The sequence below is a fragment of the Ochotona curzoniae genome, unplaced genomic scaffold (assembly GCF_017591425.1).
Source record: "Ochotona curzoniae isolate NIBS_2020 unplaced genomic scaffold, NIBS_Ocur_1.0 contig_517, whole genome shotgun sequence".
Classification (NCBI taxonomy): domain Eukaryota; kingdom Metazoa; phylum Chordata; class Mammalia; order Lagomorpha; family Ochotonidae; genus Ochotona; species Ochotona curzoniae.
In genome coordinates this window covers 2,631,882-2,650,140 of record NW_024466454.1, presented here as the reverse complement: position 1 = coordinate 2,650,140, position 18,259 = coordinate 2,631,882, and the positions used below count along the sequence as shown (strand labels likewise).

At 48.3% G+C, this 18,259-nt stretch overlaps 1 protein-coding gene across 1 annotated transcript in view; it reads right to left on the bottom strand.

Annotated features, from left to right (window-relative positions):
* Window positions 1-15,755, bottom strand: part of RRAS2 (RAS related 2) — a 73,652-nt gene extending 57,897 nt beyond the window's left edge. The window contains exon 1 of the mRNA XM_040989071.1: window positions 15,341-15,755. Coding sequence (XP_040845005.1) covers window positions 15,341-15,448 — 108 coding nt within the window. The 5' untranslated portion in view covers window positions 15,449-15,755. The remainder of the gene's footprint in view (window positions 1-15,340) is intronic.
* Between the last annotated feature and the right edge of the window lie 2,504 nt (window positions 15,756-18,259).

Genomic DNA, 18,259 nt, shown 5'->3' with positions numbered 1-18,259 from the left:
GATTCCACTGTCATATGCCACATGTGACTTTTAATTATAGGGAAACTGAAATTCAAAATGAGAGCCAATTCCTTTGACCTCTACAGTGGCTACGTCGAGGTCACCATGACAAGTCATTCTTTCCAAGACTCTCTACCCTCACCCACTGTTTCCTATGTCCCATTCAATAGGAAATAATAGAAGTTCATAAAACTAACGCAATAGCAAAACATTTATGAACACTATGACTCTCAAAATCAAAATACGTAACAAAAGACAACTGTAAAGGCTACATTTAAACAAAGCATTCTGAACATATAGTCCTTCCTTAACACATTTTTACATCCTCATGTTTACAAAGCTGAAAATGGTAACACGAAGATGAACCAGAGATGGAATCATTAGTCCAAAATTCACAGCTGAGAAATGAAAATTGAATACAGAAAAATAAGAACATACAGTTCTTTAGTAGCTGAACTTTAAAAAAAAAATTTTTTTTTAATTTTTAAGTCATTTATTTTCATTTGAAAGGCAGAGTTAAGAGACAGATCTTCCACCTAGTGGTTCTCTCCCCTAAATGGCCAGAGATGGGTCAGTCCAAAACAAGGAACCTAGAGCTTCTTTTTGGGTCTCCCAGATGGGTGCAGGGGCCCAAACACTTGGGGCATGTTTTACCACTTTTCCAGGCCATAAGCAGGGAGCTGTATGAACCACAGGCAAAAGTTTAATGTACTATGTCACCACACCAGCAGCCGATTTAAACTCACAATCTTGACATGCAAACTGTCTCTTTTAGATAAATAATACGAATTCTGTGAATTTATCCAGGTCGAGAGCCTTGTTTAAAAAAAATACAGTAACTACAGTGTTACACTACTTCTGACTATGGCAAAGGCAATCAAATTCCTCTGAAACAATCTCTACTAGTGAAATTATCTCTTAATCCTCAGAGGGAGGCAGAACAGGGTCAGAACCTGGGAGAGACACAACAGAGTAATAAAAAGACATCAAGCTACATAAAGTATAAAAGAAAAAAATGACACAGGGTAAAAACAAATGTGGCTGGATTCCAAATTAATAAATTGCTTAATTCTCCTACTAGACGAGACTCCAAGATTTTCATGTATTTATTTAAAAAGCACGATGACAGACAGACACAGTGAGAACGAGCAGGAGAAGGAGTGGGAGGATTTCCCTGTGCTGGTTCACTCCACAGATGCCCACGACAGACAGTTCTGAGCCAGGCCAAAGCCAGCACCCTTGTGATCCCCCATAGGACCAGCAGGAGTCCAAGAGCTTCAGGCTTCTAGCTCCTGGCTGCTTTGGATCAGCTCAGCTCTAGCCATTGAGGCTACCTGGGGAGTGAACCAGAGGACTGAAGATCTGACTCCTCTCTGTAGATCTGACCTTCCAAGAGAAATAAATAAATCTTTAAAAAACAAAAAGTATCTTCCACACAAAAAAAAGAACTCTAACCTTAAAATGCCGTTTCTTTAAAGCATACCAAGCTTTCAAAAAAATACTTTTGTATTTTGCAAATTATTCTAGAATGGGCATCACGTTGTCGTTTTCATTGACTAACTTCAAACAACGTGATGTCAAGACCACAGAGAACCAATGACAAACCAAAGACTCTACTAAAGGTAGATGAGAAAATGAGGAAAATCTTCCAGAACCTGAGACTACTTCATCACTTTCCTGGGAAATGAAGCAAGAAAACCTTCTAGTAGTATCCTGACAAATGTTTGTTTCTAATGATAAGGGAAATGCTGAAGGCATACAAGGAGAAAATTATTTCTGCAGAACAGAAATTTATTTAACGCCAGCCAGATACAGATAACTAAAAGCAGTACTTCCAAAATACAAGCACTACTTGTACTTTAATGAAAAAATACAGGAACAGAACACTTTATACCCAGCCAAACGATTATTTTTATCACGCAAAACTAAACTAACTGTCCTCTGTTAAAGACTTGAAATTGGGCACAGCACAATGGCTCAGTGGCTGAAACTGTCACATTGAATGTGCCGGGATCTCACACCATATGAGCGCTGTTTCATGTCCTGGTTGCTCCATTTCCCTTCCAGCACCTTGCTTATTATGGCCTGGGAAAGCAGTAACGGAAAAGAACAAAGCCCCAGGATCCCACACCTACCCAGGGATCCTGGTTCCCAGCTTCACAGCAGCTTCACTCTGGCCATAGTGGCTGTTGAAGAAGTGAACCAGTCAACCAGCAGATGGAAGACCTACCTCACTTTCTACCTCTCCTCTCTAAGGATTTGCCTTGCAGGTAAAAATAAATCTTTTTAAATGCTATCTGCTTATCCCCAAAAGCGAGAAACTGCTTCCCATTTTCCAACATATTTGCTAAACTCAAGAAAACTGCAAACAAGGTTGGAGCAGGGGGAACCAGCACTGTGGCATGTAGCAAGTTGAGCTAGTTGAGGTTTGGGCTGCTCCGCTTCTAAGCCAGCTGCCTGCTAATGTGCCTAGGAAGCCGAAGATGGCTCAAGTGCTTAGACCCCGGCCACCCACACGGGAGACTCACATCAGCCCTGGCTGCTGTAGTCATTTCTTTCTCTGCATAAATAAACAAAATCATTTTAAATAACAATAAAAATGTATACCACTGTGTCAAGAAAGAAAAGCAAGCAAGCAGAGAGAAAATTTTTTTAAAACATTTATTTTTATAGGAAAAGCAGATGTACAGAGAGGAGAGACAGAGAGGAAGATCTTCCAACTGACGATTCACTCCCCAAATGACACGACAGCCAGTGATGCAACAATCTAAAGCCAGGAGCCAGGAGCTCTTCCGGCTCTCCCACAAGGGTGCAGGGTGTCCCATGGCTCTGGGCCTTCCTTGACTGCTTTCCCAGGCCACAAGCAGGGAGCTGGATGGGAAGCAGGGCTACCAGGATTAGAACCAGTGACCATATGGGACCCTAGCACATGCAAGGTGAGGACTTTAACCACTATGCTATTGTGCAGGCCCGGAAACTAGCTTTTTCTTTTACCCCTTTAGTGTGGTTATGTTATTCATTCAAAATAAAGTTCAGTTCGTTGTTGTTTGTATTCCACTTTGAAGCAGGCTTTTTTTTTTTCCTTCATCAGTTGATTTTATTGCAGGGTTTGCTATTTATATAGTGAGCATGTGAAACATTAACACAGTTCCAAAGTCAGAAATCCTTGGACGGGTCACTGCCCCTAATCCTACCAACGCTCTACAGGTAACTAACCCCATCAACCTCTCGGCCTTCTCGTTTTTGTTCCAAGCACCCAACACACATTTATTTCTATTTATTTCTATTTATTTCAAACACAGCGGGAGTAAGAGCACAAATTTGATTCTACATTCCCAGCTTCACTTCCCAATGCCTGCAACAGTCAGAGCTGGATCAGGCAAAGCCAAGAACCCAAAACTCCATGCAGACAGCAGGCAGCAGGATCAACTGCTTGGCCACCACTGCTGCCTCGCCAGGCACACAGTAACAGTAAGCTACCTTGGCCATGAGCTGACTTACACTCACAGACACACTGACAGCCCACCCCCTGACCCCTGCTTTTTAAAGTTTAATTAGTGTATGAATTTTATTAGCCTTTCTTATATAGAAGAGGGAGTATATTCTAGACACTTGAGTATTTTACTTTTAACTAAACATTGTATCATAAACACTCTACTGCTGGACCTCTGTCATTTTTTCTTACAACTATATAACATTCCACTGAGTGAATACAGCATGTTTTATTCTACTATTCTGCTACAGCTCAGGTGGCTTCCAAGTTTTATAATTACAAATACCAGTACAACTCTGCTGGTAGGGAATACCCATGTAAACACCTAAATACGCAACTGAGTCAAAAAGCATATATGGTCATCATGTCAATATCCATTTTACATCTCTCAAGTCTTATAATTTATCAAGACCACATAATTTCTCAGAAAAAAACACCATGAGGTCACAATGCTAATTGGTAATATTAAATTATTAATCTACACCAATAATAAAGTGACTGTAACTTTCAATTAACCTATGATTTAATTCCTCTTAATGTTATGTAGCTAATAAGTTCATGGTTTTTATCACTGAAAAAATTTTTTAATTAATTTTATTTGTTTTTAAATGATCTTACTTATTTGATTAGGGTACAAAGGCTCAAGGGCTACTAGAAAGTGGGCAATACCATTGTTTCCACACTAATATTTTTTCCCTGTATCTGGGGCCAGGGGAGAAACAAAGGGAGAAGCCCCACCCAGCCTCCCACCCATCCCAGGTCCCCGACATGAGGCATGCTCCAAGGGTCCTACTCAAGCAGTTTTGAATTGCTGCCAATCTCACCGTTCCAATCACAATGAAACCTATTCAGAATCCACTGGCTGACATAGTCTCTTCATGGTTGGGGTTCTGAGATCAGCAGTTCAGATGGAGGAATCTCCAAAGAAACTTTGTCTGAGATGATCCCAGACCTGATTCTTGTGTGAGTGTGCCAGTACAGGGTCTGGCACAATCCATCGCCCCAATCAGCTTATGCACATGCTGGTTGTTGCAACTGCTAGGTCAGTTCTGTTTCCAGCCCTGTCATCCACTTGAACCAATGGGTGTTGTAGTCCAGCCCAATCCTACCCACTTCATACTTGGTCCTCACGCAAACCAACGGGAGCTGTAGCCTACTTGGGGTGACTCCCCATAACTCCCACCAGGCCTGCTCCCTACCCTGGTTCCCATGCATGCCAGTCTGTCCCACATCTCATTTAGCTCTTGTACTTGTCAGTGGGCACTGAAGCCTAGTTCAACCCAATCAACCTACTATCCAGCCAACACACATACTGGCAGGTGCCTTTCTGTCTAGCCATCCCTGCCCCTGTCCTGGTTTTCGTGCTCTCCAGTGGGAGTGGTTATCCACAAGGGAGGTGCCCACTATCTCCCTATTGGGCCACTCCCACTCCGGGATTATGCACTCTCCAGGTGGTTCTGGCATTTAACTTGACAGATGTAGTTCCCAGTGCCAGCCTCTGCCATCTGATGATGTGGCAAAGCCCAACCAACCCCCACCCACTCCAATTTTTGCTTGCACCATTCCGAACAATCGGCCCAACCTGGCCCTTCCCTAACCTAGCTCACATGAGGCCCACAGGTGTTGTAGCCCTGCCTGGGCTGGTCTGCCCCATCCCAACTCATGCTCTCCAGGGGGACTGATTGTCCAGCAGGGGAGTCCACATTACCCTGCTAGCTTTGCCTCCTCCGCGCCCCCTGGTTCTCATGTGTGCTGTTTGGACGCTGCAAACACATCTGGTACGGCTCACCTCACCTTGCCATTCCTTAATGTGCACTGGTATGTGCTGCAACCGAAATTGGCCTGACCCACACTCTACACAGGTGCTCGGATTCACCAGCGCTTCATGTGAACTGGTTCAGCTTGGTCCGACCCCCACCTATGCCATATGTATGATGGTGGGTATCTTCCTCTGGTCTGCTCTGGATTGCTCCATATTGTGGTTCTTGTGCTCACCTGTAGAGGCTATGTTCTGACAGAGGAGTTTCCCAAGCTCCTCCTTCAGAGCCTCTCCCTATGCCAGGTCTTGCGCATACTGGCGGTTCCATGGACCAGCCCTCATTGCCAGCCTTTATTCCATTCCAGTTTTGATGTTGGCAGTTTCACCCCAAGGCTTGTCCATACCCAGACACTGCTCACACATGGCTCAGTAGGGGCAGAGACCCAGCCTAGTCTGTCCTACATCTACCCAGGTTCTCCAGAGCACCAGATGGTGCTGGCATCTAGCCCAGCTTGGTGCACCCAGCCCCAGGCCACATTTGTGCCTAGGGAGATTACAGCCATATCCAGACCAGAACGCAGCCCCCACACCTTCCCATGGGAATCCCACCCCAGCAAAGATGTACTCTCACAGCTCCCCAACCAAGTCTATTCCCAGTCCTAGATTGCGAGTGTACCAGTGGGTGCTCTGACCCAGTTGGCTTAGCCCCTCACCCGTCTCAGCCTTTACCTTCGATGCTGTGGCATAGTATCCCTGCCTCATGCAGACCAGTTCATGTAAGAGCCTAGGTCGGAATGACATCCTGATTTCTATTCTTTTTTGTGAGTGGAAGTTTCCTTGGCCCCACCCAGTCTGCTCACTTCCAGTTGCAGCTCAGCCCACCATACATCCTATTTTAGGATGCACCTTCGGATGGTGCTGTCTTGACCTGCCCAGATTGCCATCAGTTCCTTTACCCATTAGTGATGGCAGGTGCCATGGTTACTCCTAGCTTAGCCCATCGCCACCCCAGCTGGCAAGCTAACCTGCGAGACTTGTATTTCCACAGGGTTGGGCCCACACTTCCCCCACAGAGTTTGCCTCCAGACTAAGTTCTCTCACGTGCTGTTTAGTGTCTTGACCCTACCGAATGTAACCAGTCCACTATTCCACCACCCAGTCAAGTAATAGTACCTAGCCCTGCCAGACAGGCCCCCATCCATAGCTTTGGTGTGGATTACTGTGTGGCAGTCAGTGATGCTCTATGCTAACAGCCCATCTCAGGATTCCTAATTTGGCTGATGATTCAGTCTGGCCCAAGTAGATCTTATGGACACTCCCCTCCAAACCATCAGGTCTCAGTCCCCACACTTTCCCGAAAGTTTCATGACCCTGTCACTGGGAATCACCCAGAATTCATCTCTCACCTACACTAAAGCTGGCCTTCTTCATGGGTGTCCCTAAGCAGCAATTTCATACCCTAAAATCCAAGAGCTTACCACTGGGCAGCCAGCAGGCAGAGCCTGGCACCATTTGGTGCACTGGCCGCCCAAAGCTTTCAGCAGTGGCTTTGGCCTGAGTCCCCCACCCTTGGATCCGGCGCGGCAGGGGCACCCCACTGTGGGGAGCTACAAGCCACCCCCAACACAATGCCCGGACCCCTCCCAATGAAATAAAAGTTTAATTAACAAAACCAAGCAATTCAGTCTGATTAGGTCCCTAAAAGTAGAACAATTTTAGACAACTTATTTTCTTTGCTTTAAGATACTTTTATCTGCAAAACAAGTCATAGATACACCAAAATATCAATTCAAACTTTCAATCATGGGGCCTGGCGGCGTGGCCTAGTGCCTAAGGTTCTCACCTTGAACATGCACTGGGATCCCATATGGACACCAGTTCTAATCCCAGCAGCTCCACTTCCCATCCTGCTCCCTGCTTGTGGCCTGGGAAAGCAGTCAAGGACGGCCCAAGGCCCAATGCTTTGGGACCCTGCACCCATGTGGGATACCGGAGGAAGCTCCTGGATCCTGGCTTCGGATCAGCATAGCATCAGCCGTTGTGCTCACTTGGGGAGTGAATTATCGGATGGAAGATCTTCCTCTCTGTCTCTCCTCCTCTCTGTATATTTGACTTTCCAATAAATAAATAAATCTTTAAAAAAAAAAAAAAACCTTTCAATCACAATAACATGCTCAACAGCTCTAACCAGAGTAAATCAACATTAAAGCCTGTCAAGATTCATTGACTCCACAGTGCCTACGAAAACAGTGAACTCTTATTACTTAGTTTTATTGTGTTTTCCTTAGTAAAAAATGCTAGCACCTCCAAAGAACACTTTTGGGTCAGTACAATGGCTCAATGTCTAAATCCTTACCTTGCAAGCACTGAAATCCCATATGGGTGCCATTCCTATTCCGGCTGCTCCACTTCCCATCCAGCTCCCTGCTTGTGGCCTGGGAAAGCAGTGGAGGATGGCCCAGAGCCTTGGGACTCTGCACCCATGTGAGAGACCCAAAAGCTCCTGGCTCAGAAGAATGTCCTGGTTCCTGGTTTCTGATCAGCTCAGCTGTGGTCATTGTAGCCACATGCGGAGTTAATCAGTGGACAGAAGATCCTTGTCTCTGAACCAACTCTGCCTCTGTCTCTCTCTCTCTCTGCCTCCGTCTGTCTGTCTCTCTCTGCCTCCGTCTGTCTCTCTCTCTCTGCCTCCGTCTGTCTGTCTCTCTCTCTCTGCCTCCGTCTGTCTGTCTCTCTCTCTCTGCCTCCGTCTGTCTGTCTCTCTCTCTCTCTGCCTCCGTCTCTCTCTCTCTCTGCCTCCGTCTGTCTCTCTCTCTGCCTCCGTCTGTCTGTCTCTCTCTGCCTCCGTCTGTCTGTCTCTCTCTCTCTGCCTCCGTCTGTCTGTCTCTCTCTCTCTGCCTCCGTCTGTCTGTCTCTCTCTCTCTGCCTCCGTCTGTCTGTCTCTCTCTCTCTGCCTCCGTCTGTCTGTCTCTCTCTGCCTCCGTCTGTCTCTCTCTCTCTGCCTCCGTCTGTCTCTCTCCTCTCCTCTGTATATCTAACTTTGCAATAAAAAATAAAATCTTTAAAAAAAGAAAAGAAGAATCACATGGGAACCAGTGCTGCAGCCTAGTGGCTAAAGTTGTCACCATGCACACACTGGGATTCCATATGGGCACTGGTTCTGATCTTGGGACCCTGTACCTGCAGGAGAGACCTAGAAGAGGCTCCTACCTTCAGATTGGCTCAACTTCAGCCACTGCCATCACCTGGGGAGTGAATCAGCAGATGGAAGGTCTTCCTCTCTGTCTATCCCTCCCCCTGCCTTTTTTTTTTTTTAAAGAAAGTCAGATAAACAAAGAATTTCCAGCTAAAGTCCTCACCTTACATACACCAGGATACCATATGGGTGCCATTCCTATCCCGGCTGCTCCTCTTCCCATCCAGCTCCCTGCTTGTGGCCCGGGAAAGCAGTGGAGGACGGTCCAAAGCCTTCGGACCCTGCACTCGTGTGGGAGACCCAGAAGAAGCTCATGGCTCCTGGCTTTTGGATGGACTCAGCTCTGGCAATTGCAGCCACTTGGGAAGTGAGCCAGTGGACAGTTAATGTCTTTCCAATAAAATTAAACAATGAAGCTCTTTAACAATGCTACCATTGAGAAAAGTATCTTACCTTTCAGTAACAGTAGTAAATTGCTCTTAATTTCATACTGAAAACAAGTCTACAGTTACAAGTTCATAGATGAAACCTCACAGATAAGCTCCATGGTCATTGCCTAGGAAAGCACAGATGAAGGACAAAGTGCTCCCGGATCCTGGGTTTGGCCTGGCCCGGGCTTGGTCCTTGTGGTCACCATTGGAGTAAACCAAGGAATGGAAGCTTGCTCACTCACAGGCTCTCTCTTTCCTTCTCTTTCTCTCCCATTCACCCTCCCTTCAACTTTCAAATAATAAATCTTACATTTAAGAAATCATGGATAAACAGTTAAGTGACTTAATCATAGAATCTAAGACATAGCAATGAAAAGGCAATTCAGGAACTTATCAGAACCCTCACACTTGGATCAACTATCAAAATAAAAAAGCAATCTTGGGACCAGCGCTGTGGAGTAGCAGCAAAATTTCCCAGATGCAGCAGAGCCAGTTTAGACCCAGCTTCTCCACTTCCAATCCAGCCCCTGCCCAGGGGCCCCGAGAAGCACAGGAGGATGCTGGGCGGCAGTCACATGAGACCAGCAAGAAGCTCCTGGCCTCAGACAGTCCCAGCAATCTATGCAACTGTGGTTAAACAGCACATGGAAAAAGTCTGTCTTAACTCTTGTCCCCAGGAAAAGACAATCAGAACAGGTTTTCATGTTAAGATTCAAGATAGGAGAAATTAGCTAACCCCCACACAACTAAAATCTGACAAACTCCTGAATGAAAAACTGAGAGGCTAAAATAACAAAAACTGGAAAGTTTCCCTCTTTACATTTGTAAAACACGTATGCTCGCTTCTCTGAGTTGGCACATAAAGCAGTGACCCAAAAACTCAATGCGTATTCCATTATTTCTTAAAATCAACTCCAACTGATTAAGTTTCCCAACTCAACATGAAATCAACACCAGAGCTGGTGCCGAATTCCAGCAGGCCAAGTGTCCGCCTTTGGAGCCGCCATCCTGTTCAGGTCTGGCTGGAGTTCCCGGCAACTCCACATCCAATCTAGCTCCCTACTGACATCATGGGAGAGCAGGGGAGGCTGGCTCAAGTCTTTGGGCTCCTGCAGCAGCCCAGGAGAACTGAGAAAACTCCTGACTCCAGTCTGGCTCAGCTCCAGCCATCTAGTGGGACGTGACCCAGTGTTTGGGAGATCCTCTTGCTCTCTTTCTCTCTATAATCTTGCTTTTCAAATAAAATAATTTTTTTTTAAAAAATAGCAACTCCTGGGCCCAGCGCTGTGGCCTAGCGGCTAAAGTCCTCACCTTGAACATGCACTGGGATCCCATATGGGCGCAGGTTCTAATCCCGGCAGCTCTACTTCCCATCCAGCTTCCTGCTTGTGGCCTGAGAAAGCAGTCAAGGATGACCCAAAGTCTTGGGACCCTGCACCCACATGGGAGAACCGGAAAAAGCTCCTGGCTCCTTGCTTTGGATCAGCGCAGCACCAGCCATTGCACTCACTTGGGGAGTGAATCATCGGACAGAAGATCTTCCTCTCTGTCTCTCCTCTCTGTGTATCTGACTTTGTAATGAAAATGAAATAAATTTTAAAAAAAAAAAAAAAAGAAAAAACAGCAACACCTACAGAACCCAGTGCAATAGCCTAGCAGCTAAAGTTCTCGCCTTGAACATGCCAGGATCCCATATGGACACTGATTTTAATGCTGGCTGCTCCACTTCCCATCCAACTCCCTGCCTATTACCCGGAAAGCAGCTGAGGACAGGCCAAAGCCTTGGGACCCTGCACAAATGTGGGAGACCGGGAAGAGCCTGTATATATATCTGTCTTTGCAACACACACACACACACACACACACACACACGCAGGAAACAAAGGGGAGGGTGGCAGAGACTTAGACCAGATTATGTTTCAACTTATTACACAAGTAACAAATTCTGTTTTGGAGATGTAAAAATAGTAACTGCAAAGAAGTTCAGGTAAAGCAGCATTGTTTACTTTGCAGCTGGCACTGTGCTGAACCATTTGCTTCGCATTATCTTACATACTAGAAAAAACCCAAGGGTGCTGCCAGTACTTTGCTTTTTCAGGGACAGAAAGTGAAGCTCAGAAAAGCTAAAAAAAACAAGTCACCTAGCTGGCCAAACGAGTGAGGGAAAACCCTAGGGTCCACGGGTGGAAAACTGTTCAACGAAACTCAACATCTAAGATGTAAGAAACCGAAGCCTTCAACTGGTTAAGGGATAAGAATCCACACCACCTGGGAGGGGAAAACCTAGCCCCACCACCCATCCGTCTCCACTGTCTTCTCACCTGCACAAGGTGAAAATCATTTTCTAGAATTGGCTCCTAGTTTGGGTTTTATTTATCAGTAGAACTTAAAAGCATTTAAAAAAAAAAAAAATAATAATCATGAGCAACAAAAACAAGATCCTATAGGCATGTTTTTAAAAATATAAAGCTTTACACTTTTATCACAGATATCATAATTTGCTATATTCATTTTTTAAAGTACCTCAATGTAGTACCTTTTCTAATTTTGAAGCTCTTCATACGCATAGAAACTTAACTGAATCGAAGGTCAAGGAAAGTCAAAGCTAAAGGCACTGTTTTTAATTTCTCCACCCTCAAATGTTACAATTCTTTTTCTGTTCAAGATTACATAATAGAAAAATACATTTTGAAAGTTACAAGGAGGGCCCAGTGCCGTGGCCTGGTGGCTAAAGTCCTCGCCTTGAACGCACCGCCGGGATCCCATATGGGTGCTGGTTCTAATCCCGGCAGCTCTACTTCCCATCCAGCTCCCTGCCTGTGGCCTAGGAAAGCAGTCGAGGACAGCCCAAAGCTTTGGGACCCTGCACCCGTGTGGGAGACCCGGAAAAAGCTCCTGGCTCCTGGCTTTGGATTGGTGCAGCACCGGCTGCTGCGCTTACTTGGGGAGTGAATCATCGGACGGAAGATCTTCCTCTCTGTCCTCCTCCTTGTATATCTAACTTTGTAATAAAAAATAAATATTAAAAAAAAAGAAAGTTACAAGGAGCCAGGGTGGTAGCACAGCAAGCCAATCGTCTACCCTGTGGTGCCGGAATCCCACGTGGCTGAAGGTTCATGTCTGGGCTGCTCCCCTTCCAATCCAGCTCTCTGTGGCCCGAGAAGGCAGCAGAGAAGGGCCCAAATCCCTGGCACCCTGCATGCATGTGGAGATGCAGAGGCTGGCAGCTCCCAGCTTGGGACCAGCTCAGTTCTGGTCTATACAACCACTTGGGGAGTAAACTAGTCTATGAGACCTCTGACTCTCCTTCTCACTGCCAAATTTGCTAAAATAATAGATCTTTAAAAATTTTTGGAAAAAAAAGTTATAAAAATAATGTAATACTTGGGAGTCTTAAGAACAAGTGGGACCAATTTATGCTCTCCTAATGTACCATCAGAACCGACCTCCCCCTCCTCCTAAGAGGACTGTTTTGCTATCCCTTCTTCCAGTTACTATTGCGGGACATCACAGAATGAATGACTCCCCGGGATTCAGAAAATTGAGATTCTATTACATGTAGATGATCAACAGTCACTTCAGCTCTAAATCTAAAGCTAACATAACATTGTTCTAAGCCAAAGGTGGAGGAAGTCCGGCCAGCAGGCCATGTAAGGTCCACAAAAATCACTTAGTCGGGCTCTGTAAAGACAACCACAAGTGGGACTCCATTCAATAAACCGGGAACAGGCTACTGTGTATGGTCCTTGCATGATGTGATAAATACCCAAACGGCCCTTGGCAGGAAAAAGGTTCACCACGGAGAAACCCTGACAGATTTCAACTCATTCCGTTAGAGTCGCACTTTGTAATTCCTCAGCTGACACACTGGGATAACTGAGGTACAGAGGTCCCACACCTTGCCTGGGAGTCGGAGCTGAGACTCCAGCCAGATGGCTTGCTCCTTTCCTGCCTAGTCACCTGTCCATCCTACTGCCTTCACCTGCCTGGACTCTGAGCCAGCCCGGGACTCACACTTACACTTGACATTGCCATAAACCCAACCACCAAAGCATACATGATACTTTTATCAGTCTGTCGCTTGAACAGATTTCAGACTTGGAAAAGTTCAGAACAGGCTACAGAAATGTACACATATAAACATTAAATATTATTAATGAGCATATACCCCTAGATACACACTAACTTTAGATTTCTCTCACAATTTAAAAGTTCTGTAAAGAATGCATGACACCTGAATATTGTGACAGCCAGTGAAGGGAGGGAAGCAGAGGCAGAGGCTCACCGCTGGAGAACTCAAAAGCATATTCATGTAGAGGTCTTCAAAACCCTCATGGAAAACTGTATCATGAAAAGCCATATGCACTCTAAATCTTATGAACAAAGATAACCTTACTGGGCCCAGTGCGGTAGCCCAGCGGGCAGTGGTTCTAATCCTGGCAGCCCCGCTTCCCATCCAGCTCCCTGCTTGTGGCCGGAGAAAGCAGTCAAGGACCGCCCAAAGCCTTGGGATCCTGCAGCCACGCGGGAGGCCCGGAAGAGCCTCTAGGCTCCTGACTTCGGATAAGCTCAGCACTGACCCACTGCGGCTGCTTGGGGAATGAATCACAGAATGGAATCTTTCTGTCTCTCCTCTCTGTATATCTGACGTTCCAATCCAAACTAACTAAATCTTAGAAAAAAAAATGTATCTTTTAATTAAGTTTTCCTCTGGTTCCCTCATCTTTCTCCTGCATACCTGTTCTTTTTACTTCTTTGATATCTATAGCATCCAGGTACTGTACTGACATGAGGGATGTTTTTAACAAATGAATCATAGATAAACCATTAGAGCTTACTTCAATGGTTGTTAATAGTATTTCAAAAAAAAAAGTTCCAATTACAAATACTTAGATAAGTCAGGGATCAAATATATTCAAATGGCCCCTCCCCAAAATAATACTGCTTAAATACTGGCTTCTATCTTTTAGGTAACACAATCATCAATGCTGGACCCAGGATTTTCCTCTTAATCATCAACCCCTCTCAGCTCCTCACTAACCATCCAATTCCCAAAGAAAGGGTTAGCTCTCAATTTTTCTCTTGGCCAGGAATCTCTCTCTCTCCCTCTCCTTCGGGGAACGGCAACCGGGAGCATCCCTGGTTCTGCAGCCTGCTGAAATTAAACCAATCTCACTCTTGTGCTTTCAACCCACAAATGAATCATTCTACATGTTTCAGCAGAGAAACATCACGCTTCCTGGACACCAACGCTTTACCGGTGTAAATAACCTTTACCTTGGAATAACACAGCACCAACGACTGCTCCCTTACCCAACTGCAAAGGTGACCACCACAATGCTGTGACAGTACTGTGTTGTATGTCACAATAAACCTTAAGAGAAGCGAGCGATTCCAACAATCCAGATAACAAACGAGCGAAACGGGGCACCGAGAAATGATTTCACCATCAGTACTCTTTACAGTAAAAAAATGCCTTTGTTACCCGACAGAACAAGGTTCTTGCTCAGCGCATGCCACACCTTTTAGGTTGACAAAAGCAGAAAGACATCTGAGAGTTCTCTTTTAAAAAGCTCAAAGATCACGCAAGCCTAAGAACGGAGAATCTCTGCGGCGTTCAGCAACGAATGGTGGTAAGGGAGACGGTGGTTAGAACACACGGAACCCACAACTCGGTTACCCCCTAGCCCGGCCCATCCCAAACTCCACCTCGGCACGGGGACAAGCAGGAAGACACCAGGAATTCCTAGGAAATGGTCTCACCCCTTTCACAGAAGGCTTTTAACTTCCTCCGACCCACCATTTCCCTGGGGCGTTTCCAGACTCCCACCGGGATTCACTACCTTACTTATAAGAAAGGCGCGCGCGGGGGCGCGTACACACACACACACACACTCACTCTCTCTCTCTCTCTCTCTCTCTCTCTCTCTCTCTCTCTCTCAGAAAAACACCGCTGAGCTCCAGCCCAGCCGCGCCGGACCAGCCCGCAGACCACGCGGAGCCGCGGCCAAGTTGCCACCGCGATCCCCACCACCACCCCCAGACCGTGCCGAAGGCGGCTGGGAAGGCAGCGCGTGGGGCTCGGGGCCCCCGGGGCAGGAAGCCTGGCGCGGCGGCATCGCCTCCCCGCGGAGGGCTCCGGCCTCGGTCACAGCGATAAGGTAGACCGGCGCTTCCCACCCTGCCAGCTCCGCCCTCCCAGCCGCATTCCTGAGAATACCCGACTCCCGGGACGCCGAGCCGGGCGCCCGGCGGGCAGGAGCGCGGCGCCGTGGCCGCGGGGCAGGAGTGCAGGGCCGGCCCCGCGCCCGACCCCCGACCCCCGCGCCCGGCCCCGACCCCCGGCCCCCGGCCTGCGCGGCGCCTCCAGGGCTGGGGTCCCCGCAGCCGCCCCGCCACAGGTAGCGCTGCCCTCCGCCCGCCGCCGCCCCGGCGCCCCCGGCAGGCCCCGCTCCAGGCACCTGGATGAACTGGATGGTGAGCGCCGACTTGCCCACGCCGCCTCCGCCGACCACCACGAGCCGGTACTTCTCCTGGCCGGAGCCGTCCCGCCAGCCGGCCGCGGCCATGGGGACGCCGCCGAGCCCAGCCCGGCCGCGCCGAGCCGCCCGCCCGCCTTAGGCCCGGCTCCGGGGACGTGCGCGGCCGGCGGGCTGCGGGCGAGCGGCCGGACGGGGGTCTAGGGCGGCCGGAGCTGCCGAGAGGGCGGTTCTTGGCGGCGGTGCGGCGCCCGGGGTCGGCTAGGTCCCGGCCGAGGCGCGGAGGAGCGGCTGAGGGAAGGGGCCAGGGACGGCAGCGGCCGGAGGACGCGCTCCTCTCCGAGTGTCGGCAGCGCCTGACGAACGCAGCCTCCAGCGCCGCTACAAATGGCCGTCTGGGGGCCGGGCTGCTAGACCGTGGTGCTGCATATGCATGAGGGGGCGGGGTCGGGCGGGGCGAGGCCGCGCCCTCCCCAGGCTGAGATTCCGGAGCTGACCCGGGCTTCAGACCCCCGCCCCCCGACAGACCCTGGGTCTTCAGACCTGTGCCCGCTAAGGTGTGTGCGTAAAAGTGTCGGAGTGCACGGCTGGTTGTATATGTGTGTGGGTAAGGAATAAGGGTCTGTGACGGCGAGAGTGAAAAATAGGGCTGTTGTCATATTAACTCAATTTGTAGGAGCGTAAATATCCTGCGTGCATATGGTAACCATACTAGTGTGAAAAACGGTATGTGACAGTGATTGAGGATTAGAGCTGTCACAGTAATTGAGTGCGTGATGGACTAGTGGCGGTGACAGTGTGAGGAATGTGCCAGTGGCTGAGCCGGGGGAGTAAGTCACAGCAAAGGAAGCTTGCAGAGTGATTATGCAGATTTTATGTGTGTCGGTAAAGTGTCCTGGTCGTTGTGTTTGTGCTGTGTCTGCCCACCGGGCAGTTTCAGGGCTGAAGACCTGGAAACCGGAGCACAGGTACATGACAAAGGGCAGGACCACGTCGTGTGGTCTCCGGACCAAGGGAAAAGCCTTCACCCCCAGGCGTGGTGCGCAGGAAAAGCTGCCTGGGAGTAAACAGCAGCGTGGGCTGCTGAGTGATTGGAAGGAAAGGATTGGGAGGAGAAGGAAACGGCTATGCAAAAATGATGAATTCAGGAGACAGGGATGCTGTCCACAGTTCCAAATGTGCTGGGAGAGCTTACACAAGCGTGATTGGGAATGCAAAGTGATTCTCTGGGTGTAAGGTGGTTTCACCAAATGCAGCCAGTGTCACAGCTCTGGGGAGAGATGGTGTGTATTATAGTAATTCAGGCTATGACTTCTGGGATAGCCTGTCTAGATCAAGCCCTACCTATTCTCTAGTGGTGTGATATGACCAGCTCGACCTCTGTGCCTGTTTTCTTCCATGTAAAATAAGAAAAGCGGGGTGGTGGGGGGCAGGTTGTTAGGCACAGCAGTTGAGATACTGGTCAGACTGGTCGGGACACCAGTATCCCATATAGAAGTGCATGGATTCAGGTCCTGGCTCTGCTCACCTGCGTCTAGTTTCCTGCTAATGCGCACCCTGGGAGGCTGCAGGTGAGGAGACTCAAGTAGTTAGGCCCTGCCATGCACCTGAGCTACCCGAGTGAGTACCCCGCTCCCAGTCCAGGTGGTTGGCATTTAACAGTGAACCAGCAGGTGGAAACTCTTCTCTTTCTCTCAGTGTCTGTCTCTGTGCCTCTCAAAAAGCAAACAAACCACCACCCACCCCCAGAAGAAAAAACCAGTAATACTACCTGCCTCGTGGAGGTTTTAATAAAAAAAGCCAAAGTAACAATTAACTGTTAGAAACACATAAAGCAGTACTGGCAGGACCAGTGCTGTGGTATAGCAAGCAAGGCTGCAGCCGCTGGCATCCGCATGGGCACCAGTCAGGGTCCAGCTGTCCCACTTCCAGTCCAGCTCCCTGCTAATGGCCTTGGAAAGTAGAGGAGGGTGCCCAGGTGCTGGGGCTCCTGCACCCAAATGGGAGACCCAAAAGAAGCTCCCGGTTTTAGCCATCCCTGGCTGTTGTGGCCATCTGGGGAGTGTACCAACAGAAGGGAGATTGCTCACTCTCCTCTTTCTCTCTCTCTTTTTTTTTTTTTAAAGATTTATTTTTATTATTTTTTATTGGAAAGGCGGATATACAGAGAGGAGAGACAGAGAGGAAGATCTTCCGTCCAATGATTCACTCCCCAAGTGACTACAACGGCCGATGCTATGCCAGTCCGAAGCCAGGATCCAGGAACTTCTTCCCACACGGGTGCAGGGTCCCAAAGCTTTGGGCCGTCCTCGACTGCTTTCCCGGGCCACAGGCAGGGAGCTGGAAGGGAAGCAGGGCTGCCGGGATAGAACCGGCGCCCATATGGGATCCCGGGCGAGCAAAGCGAGGACCTTAACCACTTGCGCCACCGCGCTGGGTCCCCTCTCTCTCTTTTGTAACTCTCACGAATCAGCAAATCATTTATAGTGATTTTGGAACACAATTGCAGAATTGGTGATGCAGATGGAACCAGGAGAATACGACAGAAGAGACGATGCTTGATATCCAAAGTTAGGTAGGAAACCATGCATCTTAAAAAAAAAAAAACAGGGTTTGTTTGTTTGTTTGTTTTGTGTTTTTTTGTGTTTTTTTTGAAAGGCAGATATACAGAGAGGAGAGACAGAGAGGAAGATCTTCCATCCAATGGTTCACTCCCCAAGTGGCCGCAATGGCCAGAACTGAGCCAATCCAACGCCAGGAGCCAGGAGCCTCTTCCAGGTCTCCCATGCAGGTGCAGGGTCCCAAGGCCTTGGGCCATTCTCAACTGCTTTCCCAGGCCACAAGCAGGGAGCTGGATGGGAAGTGGGGCTGCCGGGACTAGAACCCAAGCCCATATGGGAT